At 39.6% G+C, this 22,458-nt stretch overlaps 1 protein-coding gene across 1 annotated transcript in view; it reads right to left on the bottom strand.

Moving 5' to 3' along the window:
• Window positions 1-22,458, bottom strand: part of cdkal1 (CDK5 regulatory subunit associated protein 1-like 1) — a 214,029-nt gene that overhangs the window by 48,600 nt on the left and 142,971 nt on the right. Inside the window, exons 11-12 of the mRNA XM_020091374.2 lie at window positions 15,521-15,701; window positions 6,274-6,336 (exon numbers count right to left, since the gene is read on the bottom strand). Coding sequence (XP_019946933.1) covers window positions 6,274-6,336; window positions 15,521-15,701 — 244 coding nt within the window. The remainder of the gene's footprint in view (window positions 1-6,273; window positions 6,337-15,520; window positions 15,702-22,458) is intronic.

Here is a 22,458-nt window from a genome sequence, read left to right as displayed (position 1 = left end):
ATATTTATATTGTCCATATTGCTGCTGTAACATCCAGTCAAATAGTAAGATAAGAACTACCCAGGCTTGACTAATTCATTTTTTTCCTCCTAAACCTGTGTAAAAAATTATGCAGAATTAAGTCACTTTGTGTACTTCTCATTCATTCTAAAATAGATAATAACCTCGACTAAGGAGGTTATATTTTTGTTCTACTTGTTTGTCTGTTCGTTATTCATATTACGCCAAAACTACTCAATGGATTTCCACAAAACTTGGTGGAAGGATGCATTATGGGTCAAGAAAGAACCCATTCACTTTTGGTGTGAATTTGAGTCAGGTGGGAGATACAGGATTTTTTTTTCACTCTCTTTCTTTTGACAATTGTGTTGACTTCTCAGAGAATAGTTTATGAATCTTGAAAAACATCCATGAACATGCATGTTCAGGGGACTGATGTTTATGAGTGTGTGCAACATGGTGCAGATCATGGCAAAAATCCAGATCCAGTGAATTAAAATGTGGTTTCCTAAGGGGACTGTAAAGTCTTTGCAGAGGTCTTCTATAAGTTGCATTCTAGTTTAATCATATTCTTGGTGAGCAGTTGCGGAGATGGCATGATACTCCATGAGGTGAGAAGATAAAGTAAATAGCCAACAATTGCACTGCATTACAATGTGTGCTGAGATTTCATTTCAGGGAGTATGTGATACACATGTTCATATATCACATCATATATCACACTGTATGAAGGAAAGAGATAAGACTAAGAGTGGGAGAGTAACTGGGAGACAAATACCTTTGAGAAAACATCTCAGAGTCATATATTTTCTCAGAACGCATCCTAAATGAACCCAGGACAACAACAATCATATCTTTATTTGTTATTGAGTCCATCATAATTAGAAATTAGAGATGGCCCAGTATATTCATTTTTATCAGTAAAAAAATAATGGCAATAAAATCTATTGTTGTGGAAGCAACAAAAGAAATAAACAAAAAGAAGATTTTCAATACCTTCACAGACTAGACAGAGACAGATGGGAGGAAAGACAAGTTAAGAGAGAATAGGAAGAAAATATGAATCTCAATAGCCAATATTTTTGTCTTCTTTACCCTCATTCTCTTGCCCTGGACAATCAGTAAATTAAAAGAAAAGGAGAAACGTGTGGGAAACAAATGTCAAGTTTGACAAAGACGGAGGTCAGCTTTTCACAATGGTGCCAAACACAGCAGAGTAAAAAAACTCATTCAACAAAATAAAAGTAATTAAAAATACCAACAGAGGAAAAATAACTGAATGCTAATTTCTGAGCTTAGCAACCTGGAATAAATATGGCACAGAGATCTGTGGTGAAGAGAGAGACTAATTAACATTTGTTTTTCTTTTTCTTCAAATGATAATTATGTCAACTTCTATGAAACAATCTGGTAGTTCATAATAACTGTAGGGGTAAAGTTTACTGAGTGTAATTAAGTGTTTTAGTTTTTGAACATGTCTTTCTTTCAATTCATTTTACTCTTTCATTACGAGTCGTTTAATTTAGCCACCTCCACCTCCCCCTTCTATTTCTATCTTCCTCCCTTTTCTGTTTTGCTCGCTCTTCTGTGTCTTGTGTGGTGGGGCAGATGCAGCGGGCCATGTTGACAGCTTGTCCCTCCTCTCTTGCCGCAGGGAAAACTGTCACCCCCCCTGTCATTCAGGCCTATAAACACAGCATGGAGAATGCATGTGTGTGCATGTGTGTGTGTGTGTGTTCTCAGGAGAATATGTGGGGTGAGAGGGGCTTTGTTAGCTCTGCCAGCAGCAGCTGAGTGCGTGGACACACACACACACTAATATTGAGTTTGCAGAGAAGGACTAGAGCATGATGGGAGTTTCACAACCTGAACCTGGAAGGGCAAACCCTTCGGGGAGCAAAACTTCACACCAGATGACACTGTGCTGCTGCAGAGAGAGAAAAGTCTGTCTGTGCGTGATGTGTGGTCTGTTCATACTTATATTCTAACTACACATTTGCACAAGGGAATAACATGTGGTCAGTCCAGACAAACAGTACTAAGACAAGCATGCTGGTAGCAAAGAGAACTATCCTTGACTATCTCATTAATGAACAAAGCAGAAGTAATCACTGATAAACTGAAAACAGGAATCAGGCACAGCAGAGACAGGTTTTAGACCAGTTACCGCTTTAAATTCACCCAATTAGGCAGAAAAGACTCCTCCAGTAAAACTCACTTAAGAATCGACTATGACCGCAGGGTGAAAATAGTGGCTCCAGTGGATGACAACATTTATAAATATGTGAGTGCAAGTAAAGAAAGGCGGAAGACTAAAACCTGAGAGGGGCACTCAGTAGAGTGCATATAAGGCCCAACGGCTTCCTTATGAAACAAAATTTAAATTCACTAGATCCAGATTATTATTTGGATCTCTACCAAATTAAAACTAAATATTAGTCTCCTAAACATAGCAGATTTTTCCATCAAGATCCATGAATTTCTATCGGAGACATCAAGGAAAGGTTGAAAAATACAGCGTTAAAGACGGTGAACAACTATTCCTGAAAAGGCCAACTGAAAATGTAATGGGTTCTTTCCTGACCCATACTGCATCCTTCCACCAAGTTTCCTAGTAATCCATCCAGTAGTATTTGCATAGTCTTGTTTAAAAACAAAACAACAAACAAACGGATGAACGGGCGTGAAAACACATGACCTTTAAAAATCTGTCTTAGGAGGCAGAATGGGTTGAGGACCTGTACATTTCAAGACTATACCAGATTTACTTTCAAGGGTGAGGCAGCAACACTCATGTGGGACCCAGGCAGCAAAAAAACAAGAAGGAACCTGTATTCCAAAACAAAACACGAGGCTTAACATGGCTCAGTGGGTTACACAGTCAAGGCCTTAGAGGGTCTGGCTTGTGTGTGTGTGTGTGTGTGTGTGTGTGTGTGTGGTTGTGTGTGTGTGTGTGTGTGTGGTTGTGTGTGTGTGTGTGTGTGTGTGTGTATTTGTCCAGTGCAGGGCATTGGCCCTAGACAAAGTGCTCTGCCAGCTTTCTGCCCACTGGTCTTTTCATTGCTGATGGATGGGCCTTGTTCAGCACCATCTGGCTATAGGATACTTCACATTAATCATCACACACAAACACACACAGACACACACACCTCTGTCTCTTAAACATACAGACACCAGACGAATTGTCTACACGTATACGCGCACAGAAGAAAACATCTAACTCGCTGCCGTTTAGAGGCAAAGTGGAAGAAAGGATGAAAGAGAAATTTAAATAAATGAATAAGAGAACAAATAGGAAATAGAAGAAACAAAGAAAAAATACTTGGTCTAAGTGAAGGCCCATTTCTTCTTGTGTTTCAGCAAGTAATTTTACCCGTGTGTGATTCAGAGTTAGCCATGGGAGCTTAAGAAACAAGCGTGGTACAAATACAACAATTAGTTCATTTAAAAACATTGTTTCATTTGGTTTGTAGCCTCGAGCTATGGAATAATAAAGCCTCTCAATCCTCCCCACCCCCCAATGTCTTTATTAATGACCTTTGTAGACCTATAGGAGGTTGTGTATTAACAATAATGGCTGTAAAGACGCCAATTTCTCGCTTCCCTCTGTGTTCTCTCTCTCTCCCTCCCTCCCTCTTTATCTATCTCTCTCTCACAAACACACACAGACATGTTCGTAAACACATAATATCCTTACATAAACTGTAAGCTGAAAGGCCAGACACCCAAGGGAATTTAATATAAAATGAGGGACATTATCAGACTTCATTTATTTCTATCTAACGGCTATACAGGCTTAATAGAAGCTATTTTGCCTTGAACGTGTTCCATGGTGTATGGATATGGGCAAGGACAGGCAGAACCACGGTTGATCTGGAAGGAAGCATGCTTGACATTAGATTTATTATCATTAAATCATATCTCACGGCTATCTGGGCCTGTAATGCAAGAGGATTTATTTGCACATCTACACAATCTATGGAAAAAAGATATAGGCCGACAAAAACATGGCCGGAAGTTGAGCCGTGTGGAAGATTTACATGAAACTTGCTTGATATATGAAAATATTTATGCATGAGGACTATCACATATCATAGAATAGGACAGGATTACTTTTGACACATGTCATGCCCTAATATAGTGATAAAGGAAGGTTATCAGTGAGTTGGATGACATTTTACTCTGCTGGGGATCAGAAACGTATAGAATATCAGACCAATGATGTGTTATAAACCAAGAAAGATGCAGGATGTGGCAAATACAAATGAAGGAGAAATTTATCTGGGGAATTCTAACTTTTTTTTTAACGCTTGTTTGATCTGAGAGAGCCTTTCAGGGGGTCTGGGACTGCAGCCACGCTTCATCCTTAGGCCTAACTTTGGAGCAGACAAGGGCTTCGTCCCTGAGGATCTCAAACATGCTAAGAGTAAGTTAAGAGGTCTAACAACTGGTGAGACAATACAGTACATTTAAAGAGGTACCTTACAAATCTGTCCATGAAACGCTCAACCCCTGTATTCTACTATTTGTGCTAACATAGGAAATACACATGCAAACAGACGGACATTTCAGAAGTGGATTTTGCGGGGGGGTGATTTGAGAAGGTGAGACTTGTTAGAAGACCCCTGTTTTAGGTGTCTCTGTTCAACAGCCTTTAATGGGTTTTGGAAATACACAACCTTGAACACAGCCAATCTCATCCGATGGTGGCTGTGGTTTCAGAGGTTACAGAACGTGGGCTGTCCACTAACCAGAAGGTTGGCGGCAAGTGTAGGAGTGATGAATTCTAAAGAAAGTGTGTGAATGGCAAAACTGTAAGGTACACTGTGCTGTACTGTAAGTGATTTGAGTGGTCATCAAGACTCAGAAAGCTGCATATAAATACAGATCATTTACCATATTTCCAAGACTTCTTGTGAGACAATCAAAAAATATTGTAATTTTTTGAAGTATAATATTCATTCTTAAAACTTTAATGGATCAACATGTTCCCAGAAGACAAGCAAAGCAGCAAGCACAAAAAACGCTCTTACAGAACAAATGTTCAGTGGTACTTGTGAGCTGGAGCAGCTCAGCACAGCAGGCTCAGTGTGGCACACTGTCACACCGACAGATTCTCAATTCCTCTGGGAATCAAACGTGTGGCGAAAGCATGTTCACAAATACAAAGTGTCTCATTTATATGCAGACATGTTAATGTATTAATAAGATATTCTCTGCTAACTTTGCTCAATTTATATCCCCTGTTTGTGTTAGGTGTGTGCTTATCCTCTGAGTCATGTGCATGTGTGTTCCATGTGTATTATCATTAGTGTGCTTTTAATTGTGTGTGTGTGAGTGAGTGAGTGTGTGGGAGGCAAAGCTTCATGCCTGCCACAGTGAAAACGTGATCCGTCTCATATCCTTTTAATTAATGTGTAACACATAACAACTCCACCACAGGAACAAACTCCTTCGGAGGAATAAACTCCAAAAAAAACATGGCAATGCTTAAGCTTTGCTGAATGACTGACACTGTGATACCTGCTAGAAAGGCTTCCATCACCTACATGTTCACAACATGCACTATGTTGTAGCTGGCCACAGCCCTCCATGCACAAGGACCTGAGATAGTATAGCATGTCAAAATCTAATTTTTCTTTTTCATGACAGCAGAAATTTGTGGCAGCAGATGTCATGGAGTTGTCACTTACAAGAGGACAGAGGAGGATATTGGCAACACACACACTCACACACTTGTACTGAGTTTGAGTTAAGAATTAACCCCTGGATTCCACCGGGCACCGGTCTGTGACGTTGTGTCTGTGACAAGGTTTTGTTCCCGTCCTCCAGTTCTGACACAATAATCTCATCATTGTTCGTATGCCTGAAGAGAGTCATGTCAGATGTTAACCTCACAATGAATAGGACCCCATACACACAAGCGCAGGAGTATATATTCACAAACACACACACACACAAATTTGAGGAGATTTATCTCTGGCTTAAGAATTCAATCTCACAAACACACTCACAATGGAATCAGATAAACCTCATCAACTAGATTGCTGACAAGACGGGTTCATTTTGAGGAGGCAACTAACTCATCAAGACAATTCAGCAATGCTGACGTACAACTACTTGTTATGTCAAGTGAACACTTCTAGTTTTGAGGGTTTCCCCTATTCACATATCAGCAGATAAAACAATTAACTGTACTGCAAAGACAGAAAGACACACCAGTTGTGTAATCCAGGGAATTGATCCAGGAACACAAAGTTAAAGATGTCTTACCTGGTGGTCGTATGGGTTGTAGGAGTGGAAGAGAAGAGACAGTTCTTTAGTCCTCTGCTTCTTCTGTAAGACATCAAAAAAAGTAATTTGAAGTTTAAAAGACACCCATCAAGTGAATTTACAACACAGCTAAATATACATAAGAAATAGAACATAGGCTTAATGATAACATGGTTTCATATCATGTAGAAAATATAGTTACATTGTGTAAAGAGTAGTTTATAGATTCAATTTATCATTAGTGTCACATTCTTTGTACCAACTACTCAGCAGTTACCTTTTCTCTGATAATTTGAAAATGACCTCCTCTGAATTGTTGTTTCCCATAATTTGTTTTTCAGTGGTGCTGTAGACCTGTGAAGCTTAGTTTATAAATTTAGAAACCATTATGATTTGTAGGACATTCCCTGAAAACTTCATCTCACATTCCCTCAGTCTAAACGGTCCAAATTTAAGCAGCTTTATTGAGCAATAGCCAAATAAATCCACATCAGTAGCAATAACCACGCACTTTATTGATTTTAGTATTTATAATCTCATATGTTGTCCCCTACTATTTTCTTTTATTCTCCAGCTGGTCTCAACAGAAACATATTGTATAAATATGGCATGCATTACATCTTTAATGATATTAAGTTCCCTTAAAAACATGGAAATAAATCACATGGCTGAGAACACAGCCTACAGTAATTCATTAAGCCTATAGAATGAACAGAGGAGGGAGAGATAGAGTTGACCACCAGCTGCGTAGAAAATATTTCTCATTTTATTCCCACTCAAAGTTTGGACTTAACCTTGCGTGTCCTTAATGTATAATGAGATGCACAAGCGTGAGACATGACTGTTTGATGCGTGGCAGTTGTTAATGCAATCAGTTACATGAGGCAGACGCAGTTACAAAGAGTGGTAATTAGCTCGCTGATTAGGCCATGCCTGGCTAAGGGGGAAGGATATACGTACGTCCTACTGTAGCTAAAGGGAGAATGCATTCATTGTCATGCTTACTCCTTCTCCCTTCTTCTCCAGTGTTAGTATGTAAAGGGCTGGATTCGGTGTCCTTAGGGCAGATCTACACATATGTCGCAGACAACCTACAAGTTGTTCTGCTATCACATACAGTCGTCATTACAGGATGACAGACAAGCACTGCTTTGGGATAGGCAAAGATGACTTGAGGATTACGAGGAAGATGGATGGAGGGGAGGAGGACAAATTTGATTCATATATTTGCAGTCACGCGGAAAACACAGTTTCAAAAGTTAGCAGGGAATTACATCAGGCGGGGCTAATGTCCTTCAACAAAAACAGGAAGAGTGAAAAGGCCAAGGTATGAAAAGGAGTGTCAGAAAAAGAGAAGAGTGGATGATAACAGCAAAGACGAGGGGAGAAAGGTGAAATAAAAGTATTAGGTGGAAAGTGTTTTAAGACGACTGCACTCCATGCCTTCGGCCAACGACAGCTTTGACTTTCTTCGTCTCTAGTGAGGTCCATTCTTTCATTATTGCGCCTCTCATCCCACCTTGCCCTTCTCTCTTTCCGATCCACTGGTGCACTGCTTTTGCTTCCCCATGCTCCACACCTACCCATCTCTTACTCATTCTCTTTTCACCTAGGGCTCTTCACAATCCCATAATCATTGGCCCTGTCCGTCTGCCATCCAGATTCCCTCTCGCTTTCTCTGCCAAAGGGCTCTCCAGATTCTCCAAATCCCCTTCTCTCTTGTTGTCTTTGGCTTTCCACATATATTCCTCAGTGCCCACCCTCTCCCCTTACTCCCTGTGTTTTTCATCAGTGAAGGAAAACTCATACTAATCATTCTGTCTCCACTCTCTCTCACCCATCACCCTCTTACAAGTCTGTCCCCCTCCTCAATCTCTCACTCTCTTTGCCTGGAGCACCTCAGGTGAGAGTAATCCTCTAATCATTGCTCCTCAACACCATTCTCTCTCTCTTCCTGCCATCCCTTCATCACTCTCACCATCATTCCCTATTCAGCAGTGCTAGACAGTGTGTATGTGAGGAATTGTAAGACAAATGTAACTGCAGGTAAGGATTTCTCAGCCCCCAATGAGCTCCCAGCTGAATTTATCCATTTCAATACTACATACACACACACACACACACACACACACACCTACAAAAACACACACCACAGGCACAAATACCAACACAAGCTCGCACACTGACTCACACATGCTCTTACAGTATACTAAAAATGGACAGAGGTGTGAAAACCTGCCAAATACAATGTAAAAGGCCAATGTGAAAAACACAAAGGAAAAAGGTTGACAACCTAGAGAGAATGGGAAAGAGAAAAGCAAAATGAGACAGAGAGAACAAAACTGATTGAAAATAATTATACAAAATGGTAAGAGAAAGAGAGATCCATCACAAATCTCCCACCATAAAAGGGATTAAAGAAAGAGAAACCTCATCTCATGGAGGAGATGAGGTGGACATTTCCAATAGCGAGATCCTGAGTTTAAATCCCAAGTGTGGAAAAAGCTGCAGGAGGGTGGATAAGCAACATTGTTATTATTCCATGACACCTGCTGCAGGGTGCCTTTGAGCTGGAACTACACCCTGAGTTGTAGCAGTGCAACTGATCTGTAGCCACTGGCAGGGGGCTCTGCTGTAAACATGTTGAGATGAAGTACAACTGATAGACACCGGACTAGAAAGCAGATTTAATTAAACTGTGCACTGCATTTGCCTTCAGTGTTCCAGGTGGGATTTGTCAGTATTGATAAATGTAGTTTGAACTATGTGAATCATCACTTTGATGGCTGAATTTTTTTAGTTTGACAAGTTAGAAGACAGAATTGGCTGATATCCCGATCTCTTTATGTGATCATACAACACTGTTTCACAATTAAGCCCCCTTTTTTGTGGGAATCCAGCTAGAACGTGGATTTAATACATATTTCTAATCTATATTAAAAATTGTGCAAAACAAAATATGACCACCCTGTTAAATGTCAGTGGTTCCGCTCTTCAATCATTCTACCTACGATTCATTGTCATCTTTCCCACTCTGTGTAGAACTTTATTAATTTGCAAAAGCTGCACATAATCTGTCAGTGTACAGATATGTGTGTATGTGTGTGTGTATATGAATGGTCCATCAACCAAAAACCTTAATCTAGCATGCCGTCGAGGTTGTGTCAGTGACAACCCAGCAACTACACAGACACTGTGTGTATGTGTGTGTTTGTGGAACTGTCACTATGGTGATGATGAACGATGGTTGTTACAGTGGCGTCCATCTGTTGTTGCTGCCGGAGACGGATGCAACGTCTAACCGGAAGTGACACTACATGGATTTATATACTTGTACACACGTACGTACACACACACACACACACACACACACACACACACACACACACACACACACACACACACACACACACACAGTCACCATACACTCCAAGTACACATAGGACCCATGTGGACAGGATCACTCATGCAAAAAGCTATGGTTTCATGAAAAATGATAACACTGCTCGACTAGATACAATATTAAGAGTTCCATATTTTACACTTTTCTGGTAGTATAAAAAAGACAAGTGGTACAAATAACGGATGGATGGAAATGAAGAAGATAATATATTTATACCAAAGATATATTTAAAACTCACTGGTAAATGCAGTTGGCGATGGACAGTCAGAGCTAAAACCAGCCAAACAGCAAATTCAGACTGCTCCAGCTTTACGTGGAGCCTTGGGCCAGGTTCCAATCTCCTGGACTATCTGGCGATGTCAAGGTGACAATCCATGATGTTGCGTGTCTCGGTCAAAAAGATGAGTGGTAGAATCTGCTGCCCCAGGGGCCTCCAGCTAAATCTCTTTGGGCTGCTAGACCCCCTGGGCAGAAAAGTTCAGTCCTGCTGTGCATCAAAGTCTGTCAGAGTCAGTGCGAGCGTCTGTGGCCCCAAAATGACTGTTGGGGACATTTGTGTAAGAGTCATGGAATTTCAAAGGTACTGGCCCCAACGAATTTCTGGTATTGTGACACGTGAGTGTCAGTATGTCCAGTTGTGGGTATGTTGTGGGGCAAGGTAACAGTGATCTTGCCTTACCCTGTAGTGAACGAGCTTCAGGCTCACCAGAATGTGTCTGTTTGTCTTTGCCTAATGACAGACAGATGTTAGTGCTATAGAGTCTACACCCACGGCAAGTGTGTCTGTGTGGAACTGTGTGTGTGTTACATCACTCAAAAAAACCCTAAAGACACAACCTGAGTCTGCTTCCGTCTTTGTGTGCCAAGGATTAACACTTCCTAAAGCATCACAGTGAGTGTGGTCACAGAGACGAGGCTCTGCATGTGTTTGACCTTTGTCTGTCTACAGAGGTCACCATACTGTACAACATGGTCCAGTTGCAATATGTTGTATGATGGCATGTGTCTGAATTTCTTTTTACTAAGGTGTACATACAACATAAAACTGTAAATTGTTAATATGCAGAGAGAGAATAACAAAGTTTGCTTCATAGGTCAGATTGAAACAATGCAGAGCAGAGTATGATGCTCGTGAGCTTTGTTCACACTCAACACAGACGCTCTACAAATGTGACCATGTTGCATCAGAAGAGACTAAAAACTTAAAGTCATTTCATCATGTCATTAAGACACATTCAGGTCAGTAAATTAGTAACGTTCAGGAGCTGCCATCATTGTAAATCTCTCCAACTGTGAACTATGAAACATTTCTGTTGAGTGCTCATGGGAGAATCATGTTCAAAAACAAATCTCTTTAGTCTGAGATATTTCTTCAATAAAATAAAAATTTTAAAAATGAATTTGCTTCCAGTTCCTCTGTACAGTTCGTCTTCAATAAAATCTATACTTATGTGATACTTCCTAATACTAATAGTTATAACCCTATAGGAACATTATGACATATTAGAAAAAATCACTTGGGTGTGGAAAACCAAATAAACAAAAAACAAACTGTGATGTAGAGCTGCCCCTGAAAGGCTGGAACCCGTCAATTGGCTGCAATTCAAGTATTTATTCACGAATTATTTAATTCTACATCTGGGGACATTTTAAGCTCTGATATAACATTACCTTCTGCCTGGTGCGTACAAGTAGTGTATTTACAGCTCACAGTGTCTTTATCATAATTGTAACACATAAGCTTGGAGGCGTAACTTGACAGATCTATCATCTTATTTAAAAGCACTTCAATAATGAATAGTTTCCAAGGAAAAGAGGATCTTATTTTTCAATATTTGTTAGATCTGATTCAAATGACAAAATTCTCAGTTGGGTTTATCCCTTCTGCGATCTTTAAAAATGCAGTGTGTGTTATCCCTTCCATTATTAGCCGACCAGGTCCTCATTAATCATGTGCAAACCTACCGGGTCTCAGACAGCAACTTAACCATTAACTCAACCTTAATACCTGTTAGACTGCCTTTAGCCGAGCGGTTGCATCTCCCCTGATAGTGTGTGTGAGGGAGTAACTGAAACAAAGAGAGCTGCATGTTTGTGTCTATGTGTGTGTGTGTCCATGCTAGTGTTTGTGTGTGTACATCCAGGCGTAGATAAATGATAGTGCAGCTAGAAGATGGAGCTACTAGTGGCTGGCCAGCTGTTTCACGTTGACAGCTGCTGCACTGGTGCCTCGTGGGTAATGGAGTTCTTAACCAATTACAACCTGGGGAAATTAAAAACACTGCCCAACTAGAACAGCTAATCTCCTTCTTTATCACTTTTTTTCTATCTTTCTCCCCTGCAGCTGCTCATTCTCAGCTCTTCCTTACATACCAATAGACATCCCAACACACATGTACACACGCTCCACTCACCAAGTCCATTTATCAAGGCTAAGTTCTAGTCACCTGGGGATGATTATGAAGATCCAAGCTAATAGCATTCACATCCCTTAATTCTCAACGCGTTCCCTTCCCTCTCTCCATCCCTCCACCCCTGTGGTCTCCAATTCTTTACATCTGCCTCTGCTCTCCCCTCGTCCCGCGCTCTCTCATACATCATCTATTACCATAGTTAATAAGTTAGATCCACAGATAGCACAAAACACCTGGACGTCGTCGCAGCTGGACACTGTGTGTTTTCTCTGCTTCACTCACCGACTCATTGAGATAAATCTCTTTATGTAGTTATCTATTCAAATGTGTTTTTTTGTCACGGCTGGAAATCCGACTGGTGAAGCAAAACAATATTTTAATGAAACACATCAAAATAAAAATGTCAGTATACCAATTGAAGAAACATTTGGACTAAGGGTGTATGTTTTTATGCCACACTTCACTTTGAAGAGTGTGTTGATATTGGCAGATGTGGAAAAAAACCTGGCAACACAGAGTAAAAAAAAAAAAAAAAAAATAGAATACTTATACACACTAATATTTAGTTCTTCATAAAACGTTAATCATGTGCTTTAAGTTTTCTGCTGCGAGGACCCAAAATGAGTTTATCATTTGACTTTAACACCCTGAATAATATTTTATTCTCCACTGACAAATAATGTTTGAATAAGGGCAAGAAAAACAGCTTGGTGTCAACATATTTATGTTTCTTATATTCATTCTTACAAAACAAAGATAATAATTTATAAAAATATCCACACTTTTCTTTTGAGGTCAACATTTTCAAGATTTAGGATCACTGCCTCCATCAGTGACATTCTCACAACCGATGAGCTGCCACATTTAGTAAGTGAGCACTCATGGTGGCCAGTCAAACAAGGATGATGGAGCCCCTCTAGGGCCCACAGCACTCTATGTCCTCCACCCACATCCCTTTTCCTTACTCTGCTTCCTATCCTCCATCCTTCCTTACCTATACCCTCTCTCTTTGTCTCAGGCCTCCTTCTGTCTCTGCTTCCTCCTCCATCCATCCCTCCTGTGGCTATTCAACACAGTTGTGTTCCAGACAAACCATCTGGTGCACTTTATTAATGACTGACCCTACATGCCCTAGACATCGCCTAGCTGCCACCACTCACTGAGTGTGTGTGTGAGTGTGTGTAAGAACAGGTGCATGGTGACTGATGATGTGATGTTGTGTGCAGCTTTAACCACCAAAGCAGGTGTAGTGGTTACAGGGACTTTAACATATTATTCTGACTCCTTCTCTCACCTTTTGCTATCATCTGTCAAGAACAAATATCCTCACAATTCATGTCAATTCATCCTGAATGAGCAGTGAAAATGGAGGATGACAAAATTAAGAAGAAGAATATCTTATTTTGGTGAAGTTATCAAGGCACCTTTCTTATCAAAGATTTAGCAGTCATTCATATGAAAAAACTAGCTATCAATATTATTTCATATGTAAAAAATGGTGATATGAGAATAAAAGGTTTCTACAGAAACTGCAGGCAGCTCTGATATGCTACAGAGCTGCCTGCAGAATGAAGCCTTGGATAGATGCATGCAAACATCCAATAAATGTCGGATGAGACAGATGGAGGAGAAAGAAAGGAGAGGAGGGGGTGAAAGATAAGAAGAAGCGAAGCAGCGATGCGGTTGTCTGGGGATTGATCCCTCCAAGACACACTCGGCTTCTCCTCAGAGAGGAAGGAGGGAGGAGGGAAAAAGAGAATGACTTATGAAGACGCTCCACTTGAAAGAGATGTGTCAACACTTTGATGGTAAAGAGTGTGGGGGCACAAATGTGAGAAGATACAGAACATACAGTGTCGGGCAGCAAAGGTCAAACCAAAGAGGAAAAAAAGAAAAACTTTTCAGGAGAATGCACAAGTAGCAAAAGTGTCATTAAGATTCAATAGACAGTGAATGCAAAACATACGAATGAAGTCAAGTTAGTGCTGATTAAGCAGGAGCTTGGTAATTTAGTGTTATATCAAATTTAAGTATCAATGTTCATACATAGTATTAAAGTTATTGTTCTGATTGAATTTATAGATGACTGTTTGCACAATAATATAACTGAGAAACCTGTGAAGCAAAAGGTCAAGAAAAATGCTGGAGCTGCTGATGGTGAAGTGTTCAGTCTGTCTCTCTCACACAGACACCTTTGCCAACAATTACTGCTTCATTAGCCACTAATTATTTCATTTAGCAGTGGACAGAGAGAGGATGAGAGGGAGACTTACAGGAGTTGTATGGTTATACAGAGGATAACAAGTTATAATGAAGACACAGTGTGTTACAGCTCTTACTCTAATGGCCTTTAGATGTTGAGAAATGTCTGACTTATGCTGTGGTGAAATACTAAAAAATTCTCGTTTCAGATACACAGTCAGTTATTTATGGAATATAAGATTTCACTGCTCTTTCTGGCTGTTGGGATAATGTTAATTTAAGGAGCTATAGCTGTTGGCTAAGATAGATGTTATTCTTTCATAGTCAGTTTGTGTTTGTTCATCCCAACAAAGTGTTATTTCCTTTAAACAGATTTTGACTTTCTGATTCCAGTTCACTCCCAGTGTTAAATCAAAAAAGACATATAAAGCTCATATTCAGGGTCATAATTTTGATTTGGGTTATAACTTGAAAAGGTTTGCATGCTCTAATGCATCACTTTCCTCATACAGTCTGATTGTCCATAATCTGCCTGACTGCTGATGAGTCATTTTAAGAGCTTCAGGAGCAGAATTTCCTGTCGTAAAAAGGAGCTTCTCTGGTTCCTCTATTTGGGTTTTTTAACTTTGCAGAACTTTCACATACACAAACAAAACATAAAACACTCTAAAAGAAAGAGAAGCTAAATAAGGCTTTAACACTGACACATTAAGACTGTATGCCTCCATATGAAGACTGTATGTGTCAATCTGTCTGTCTTGAGGGGACAGTGAGACGCTGTAACTCTACGCACAGTTCTCAGGCACGCACGCACGCACCTTTGCACACACACACACACACACACACACACTCTTCTGACGGCTTTCAGGCTTAGCAATATTAAAATTCATACAGAAGTCATGACAGAACTGGAACAGGCTTTTACATTTTCAGATGACAGGAGGCTAGTCTGTGTTTTCTCAATACACACATGAAAGTTTGTGTGCACATGCAATAAAGTGTATCCACACACAAACAGCACATACACACATGCATGTCATTAAAAATGTCTTTACAGTATGTTTCCTACTTATTATACAGTTGCAGCTGTTGCTACTTAATTTTAAAACGACTGCTAGTTTTGCCCCCACCTTAGTCCATCTTAAAATAATTATAAAGTAATATAATTTATATTAAATGATTAAAACTGTATTCAAAGAGTCTCTTTCTGTCCTTGTCCCACACTCACCACATGTGCTGGTACTTGCTCCATCTTGGCAGCAGGTGTACCAGGTCGGGGGTAGAACTGGTTGATGAAGAGACTGGGGAATCTGTAGCATTTCACCAAATCTACCGTCTCCTGGAAGTCTTCCTCTGTCTCACCAGGAAAACCGCAGATTATATCAGTAGCGATGGTTACACCTGGGACCCTAAGGGAGAGACAGAAGGAGAGAAGGGCGGGCGTTCAGGCTCACATGTTTAAGTTGTTATTTCCTTGCTGTAAAATTATGTTTTAAAAACATCTGGTGCTGGGATGAGAAAGGCTTAACATCTGTTTAACTTCTGGTGTTGCGAGGACATAGCAAGCCTGATCCTCGACCTTCTAGGGATAACAGTTAATATTAAGGCAAAAAAAACACCAGAGAAAAACCATGAAGCCACGCTACAGCACTTGGTTGCACACAATCCGTCACTTCACACTCCACATTAAATATTAATTTTTGATTATTTGTAATTCAATCAGAAAGAGTCATGGATATCCACCTCCTACACCCCAGACAAATCTCTTGAGGACATCTAATAATAAAAAAGACAAACAACAAAACAACATACATCGTACAGTTCGGTGTGACATTCATTAACCTCAATTCACTTTTAGATCAATTATCTAAAATTACTCTACAGTTTGTGAGTCACTGACATTTTCCCATCATTGACAAATGCCTTTGAAAAACTATGTGAAGCACTGCAGCAGTACAGAAGGTTAAAGTCTTTCCCAACTGACTCTTTCAGCCAATCAAAACCTGATTTGCAACCTCTGCTGCCGATCGTTAGCTATTGATTATTGACCCGCTGGCTCATTGGATTAATTGTAGTTGGTGGGGTGTGGGAATAGATGCATTGATTTGTTTTATGTATTTTGTTTGTATTGACAGCACTCAGATGGCTTATAAAAAGAACTCCCGGACTAAGTCACTGATATCTGTCTGGAAACCATGGATCTTCAGATACCTACTTTACATTTCTATTGAAATATATGATGCCGTATGTTTTCAATGATGAGACTTGATCTCAAACACATTCAGTAGCTGTCAATTATCATAAATGGGCAAAATTAGTAATACGATGATGTAAAAAATGAACAAGACCAACAGAGATTTCAAATTTTTTATCATAAGCTGGCTTTCCAATTGCCTTCTTGCTCGAGTCAAGTCAGACTGGAACAGGTATCAAATACAGATTTAATTGGAAATCATTCTCAATACAAGTGAGCTACAATATCGATTACAAGATTTCTATCAAAGCTCTAGATGCAGTGGAATAGGAGGGAAACTGGCGCCTCTCAATGTAATTTATAATATGTCATGTGTTATTTAGCGAGCAATGTCTTAATAAGAAGTCATGATATAAGTAGAAACATAAAATGGACAGATTTATTCTGAAAAATCCTTTGGTTGGAATGGAAAAGGAAGATCATTGTCTTATTTTATCTTTATTCCTGAATCTCCCTCTCTCCTCCTTCCTTCACACATTGATAAACAAACACCTCTGTAAAGACACATTGCTGCAGAGGTGTACACGCAATGCAAAACCAGCAATTAAATAAAATAAATAAATAACTACGAGCACTTAACAATAAGTTAAACATTAAAACAAGACACAAACACACATACACAAACATACATGACAGACCAGCAAAGCGAGAGACAGCTCAACAAAGACACTGAGATAAGGACTAGAGGAGACACTTTCTCTGCAATCGACAACATGATGCATCTTTAATTACATTAACTTCCTGCATCTGCAACCCTATGATAACCTCTGACCTATTGATGAGTTCCAATTGGCTGATGGTCATTAATATTAACCACTGGCCTGCAGGCACAGGCATCCTTGACCTCTCAGATCTGCCTGACCACTACCCTATGGAAAAGTAAAACTACATAAATTAAAGACTAAACAAAAAAATCTAAGCATGGAATAGTTAAATGACTAAATGAATGAATAACTCGCTATTTGTGATTAAAATTAAATTCTTGGGATGCCCTCAAGCCGTGGTTCTCAACCCCCTGAGTACTGAACTCAAAATACATGTTTTTAATCCTTCACTTTGGTGGGTAAACAAAGGACTGCTTGAAGCCTGTAGGCTCCAACAATAATTAATCAAGCAACGTGTAATGAAAATGGGAATAAAATACTTTTTTCGGAGCTGTGGTTCTGACTGTGTGTACCCACACTGCTTTCATCAGAGTGAAAACAGGTTTGAAGGTGAGTAAGTTTAGTCAAATACATTAGTCTCCTTGAGGGATAAAATATATTTTGAATAAAATCACATAATTTATTTATTGCTATTTAATTCTCTCATCATGAGTATAAAATGTCTATAATGTGCTCCCTCAAGCTGTTTTATTAATGACAGTATAGTGAGGGAAGGTGAATAAGATTGGAAATGTAAACAAATAAGCACTTTTTTTTCTGGACTTAATAGATAACTGTCATTCTCATCTCCCTGAGGCTTGTTTATCTAATTTGCTTATGGCCCTTTGGTGGTAATGGTAAGGATATACAGTATACACTGCATGTAGCTGGTGTGTCTTTTTCAGTCTTGTACTAAGGAAGCAAACTAACACACCTAGATAGAATAATGTGAGAAGGAAGAGAGACTGGTGTGAATTGGCTTTTGTGGATTTTCCTAAGGTGGCGGCCAACACGGAAAAATAACTTGCGCGCGCACACACACACAGACACACAGACGTGATTTTAACACCTCTGTCTCCCTCTGATCTAAGAGTGATGGAGGTGTGATGTGGGATATTAATGGACAAGAACCACACTGATACTCTCCTTGGTAGATAAAAAAAATGAGAAAGGAGAAATGTATCTTGTTATTGTTCACCTTTCAAAAGCAGGAGAGTGTGAGAAATAGAGACACACAAAGATAAAAAGGCACAAAGGGAAAAAATCAAGAAAGAAACAGGATTAGGTTTTAGCTCAACTTGCTTTCAATTAGACCGACACAGGAAGACGGCTATTTTTAAAACTTCAAAGATGAGAAACAGCTTTGTTTGTCTGACCTTCAACAAACTTTTGTCACAAAGTTCTGGACATAAATAACGGTCGAGAATGTTGTTGTTTTGACCCAAGAAGCCCATCACATTTTAAGAATTACCTTTTAATTATATCAAATTGCTTTTTTAAATGTCACAAAAGCTGTATATATTCATGCAACCTATGTAATGTTAATTAGAGCTTTAATTGACTTTTGATTTCAAATGTGCACAACAGTAGTAAGATAAATGTAAATTCCTGCAAGGAAATGGACATTTCTGATAATACATATAAAAAAAAAGGTTTAAAGATAATGACCTAAGTGATAAACTGAGAGAACTGTTAGCAAAGTAACCTAAAAATACTGACAGAGCAAGATTAGTCTCTTTGGTGTGTGGAGAGGAGATAAACAGAGCAGAACAGAACAGGATCTATCAAATGAGACATTATCTGGTATGTCAGGCTGGGGAAGGACTCACCATCGATACATATTGATTTCAGAATTATATCAGCAGAAGTACTGTTTAACAAAAAACATAAATTGTGGAGACGAACAAGAAACATCTCTAAGACATTGCAATTAACATCTAAACTAGTTTCATCTAAACTAAAAAGTAGGAAATCATTTCTTGAGATAATCTTATGTAAGTATGTATAAGAAAGGGTTGCTCAGGATTTTATACATATATTTAAACAATTCTGAGCGACACACACACATATATATATGTAAGATGTGCATGTGTATGCAAGCCTGTTTGCACAACATATGCCTGTCACTGCTTCAGAAGGCAGTCAGTACATCACCTAAAGCCCCTAAATCAAAAAGAGGGCGTGTTTGTGTTCTCTGTTCCTATCATTTCTTCTCCTGCCCCATGGAGGCATCGAGAACGGATCCCTGCCTCCCACAGTCATAGTCTGATACCCGACTGTGCTAGCATTTACACAGGGAAAATGTGTTCATGAGAGACTAAAGTCATTTAATTAAAACTCAAGATAAGTACACAGTCGGTCCCCCATCTGCCTCAATAGGCTGAATTAAGCTTCATAAAACATGCCATTGTCTACAGCACAATTATTATCAACTCTTTGTTTGCGGAGGCCCTCACATGTTCATATATGTGTGTGTATATGTTTCAATACACATACAGTCATCCTCATCATATATTCAAAAGATGTGCATGTGTGTGCAAGCGTGTTTGCACAACAGATGCCTGTGAGAGGCCCCCACGATAAGATGAAGGCGAGACCACTGGGACAGAAGAACCCTGAAAAACGACAGCAAGGAACAAACAGATGAGTGTGGCACGGAGGTGTGAGAGAAAGGCGATGGGTGGAGGGATGGAGGGATGAGCGTGGAAGAAAGACAATCTGGGAAGGTAAATATTTACCTATTCATCTGTCGGAAAGAGACCATGCTACCCATCTGGGCTGCAGCGTATGCGCTGTGTGTGTGTTCTCTGAAATGATAATGTGTGGCACACTGGGGCCGCAGCAGCGTAGGAGTCGGACAGTGAAGAGAAAGAGAGAGAGACGTGGTGAGGAGGAGAGAGAGATGAAGAGATGTAGATGGGGAGGCAGTGTGCTGTGGGGAGGTTTGTTGTCAAATGTATATAGTTTGGAAAGCTGCTGTTTTGAGGAAACACAACTCCTAAATAAAATCACATAAACATGTGAGCTGACGGCTCAACTATAGTGTGTGTGTGTGTGTGTGTATGAGAGGGAGAGAGAGAGAGAACAGCAGCTGGGGTGATGGGAAATTCTAGGACTGAAGTTTGTAGTTTTTTAGAAACATATTGTGCGAAAATTATGTAAGAATAGATCAATTCTTATGAGACAATGAACAATGAAGTTAACTTTTAAGAGACATCTATCCAGTCCAGTTATTAAAAACCCAAGTTACATCTCTTTAACCTATAATTCTAAAATCTATATCAATATCCATCAATCCATCCATTGTTTTGTTTGTTCATTTAACTGTCTCCTTAATACTGCCTATGTGCAGTACAGTGTTCTGAAATCCTGACATTTTCCAGATGCGATGTGAGAACCCAAATGTCCGAGTCAGTTGCTCCAGACATTTTCTGGAACTTTTCCTACGAGCTGTTGTAAAATGCCCAGAAAAAATCCACCTGAGAATCCAGCAGTAACATTTCTGAAACATTCTCAGCCAGAGTGGGTGTATTGATGACATTTCTAACATGCAACGGTTGGAATTCAAATCTCAGGATGAAGAAGAGAAGCCATACGTGTAGAAGATGCCGACGAAAATTTCAACTTGGAAAGACTATGAGATTTGAGGGCTTTTGACAATAAGAGCTGATGTCAGTGTCGATGAGATGTTAACAAAAAGATGTGATTTCCATAACGGAATTCATACATCTCCATCTTGCATGCTCTACCCAGATGCCAAAATTCCTTAATGCTTCACAAATGCTCCTGTTGTAGTGGGTGTGTCTGACCAGGACAATCCCCTGCTGCTTAGTACATATGGAAATTAAAAAGGCAAACTCAAGAAAATGTCTGGACCCAATTTTCCAGACATGTTAAGAGTCCTTGTCTGAAGATAGCTTCAGTCATTTCTAAAACAAAAGCTACTCCCGAGTCAAACACACACTAAAATCCCCTTTTTAAATGATCAAAACATTTCCCTCTGCGAGTTATTTGGCAGCACAAAGTGGTTTTTGCAAAGGTTATGGTATATTTCTACAAACTGCTGCCAATGAGTTGACTGTTACTGGGTCACACCTAAAAATAACCATTTGAAAAGTGAAGTTGGCTTCAAAAAATCAGAAAACATCTGTAGAACAGATATCTTATAAAATCAACTTGACTCCTAGGAGCCTATGCTAAAAGAAAAATCTGCCATCACATCGAGTCATTTCCCTCAGCTGATTCCTTCCCTGCACACAGCTTCACATCCGCACATAAAGGTCATGTGTATCTTCGTTTGCGGTGATTGCTTGAGATTAAACCACTTTTGAAGATGTGTTCAAAACGTCAGGAACACAGAGTCGTCACATTCTTAAAGCTCCTCATCACTGCTGCCAGAAATACATTTAATGGAAAATAGTCAATGATGTTCAATAAACAGCTGCAATTTACATTGTGTTATCCAGGTCAGTTTACTCTTGGTGTCTCATCTTGATACGTTTTAGTGATGCTTGTTTTCCCACTTTAGCTCATTCTGAGGTTGGATTTTTTTTACAATAAGCCGGTCATTCACTTCTTTGTTTTATCATAGCTGTATGTTTACGCATGTAATATATGTTATATATATATATATATATATATTATGTAAACTAACTAAATGAAAAACATTGACTGCACATTGTATTTCATACCTTATAGAAAACAATTCTTTTCTAAAAGGAGGAACAGGAGGAGCCATGGGGGGAGAACAGGGGGCACTTGTGAGGAGTGAGAGTAATCACTCAGATACTTAAGTGTTTAACGGTGGCAGCTGGAGGTAATGGCACTGTCATGTAGCGGCTCAATTTACAGGGACAGAGGCAGGGAAAGTGGTCGGCTTGGTTATCACTCACTTTCCTCACCCACTTCCACCATCAGGGATGAAGGAGGGTACTGTCAGGACTGGTTTGAGGAGGTGCCAGGTGACTGGTCAGATAACGGGAGGATTTCAAAGAGATTAAAGCTCAAACAGCCAAACAATAGCTGCCATTTTGGCTCTAATGCAACCTCAATGACTGTAAAATGACTCTAAAAAAAAAACGTTCACATCTGACAACTGAGTTAGACGGAGGTGACAATGTCATCTAATTCATTTTGTTTGTTTGTGTGCATGGCTGCTAGGTGTGAAAAGTTTCAAGAATTTGACTTTATTGCAAATTGTCACGGTAAAATCTTTCGAGAAAATACGCTTCACAAAAGCTGTTTTCAGACATGACCTTCGGAGGACGT

Source organism: Paralichthys olivaceus, chromosome 13 (assembly GCF_024713975.1).
Source record: "Paralichthys olivaceus isolate ysfri-2021 chromosome 13, ASM2471397v2, whole genome shotgun sequence".
Classification (NCBI taxonomy): Eukaryota; Metazoa; Chordata; class Actinopteri; order Pleuronectiformes; family Paralichthyidae; genus Paralichthys; species Paralichthys olivaceus.
The sequence above is the reverse complement of the archived record's forward strand: the minus strand, read 5'-3'. Positions and strand labels throughout refer to the sequence as shown.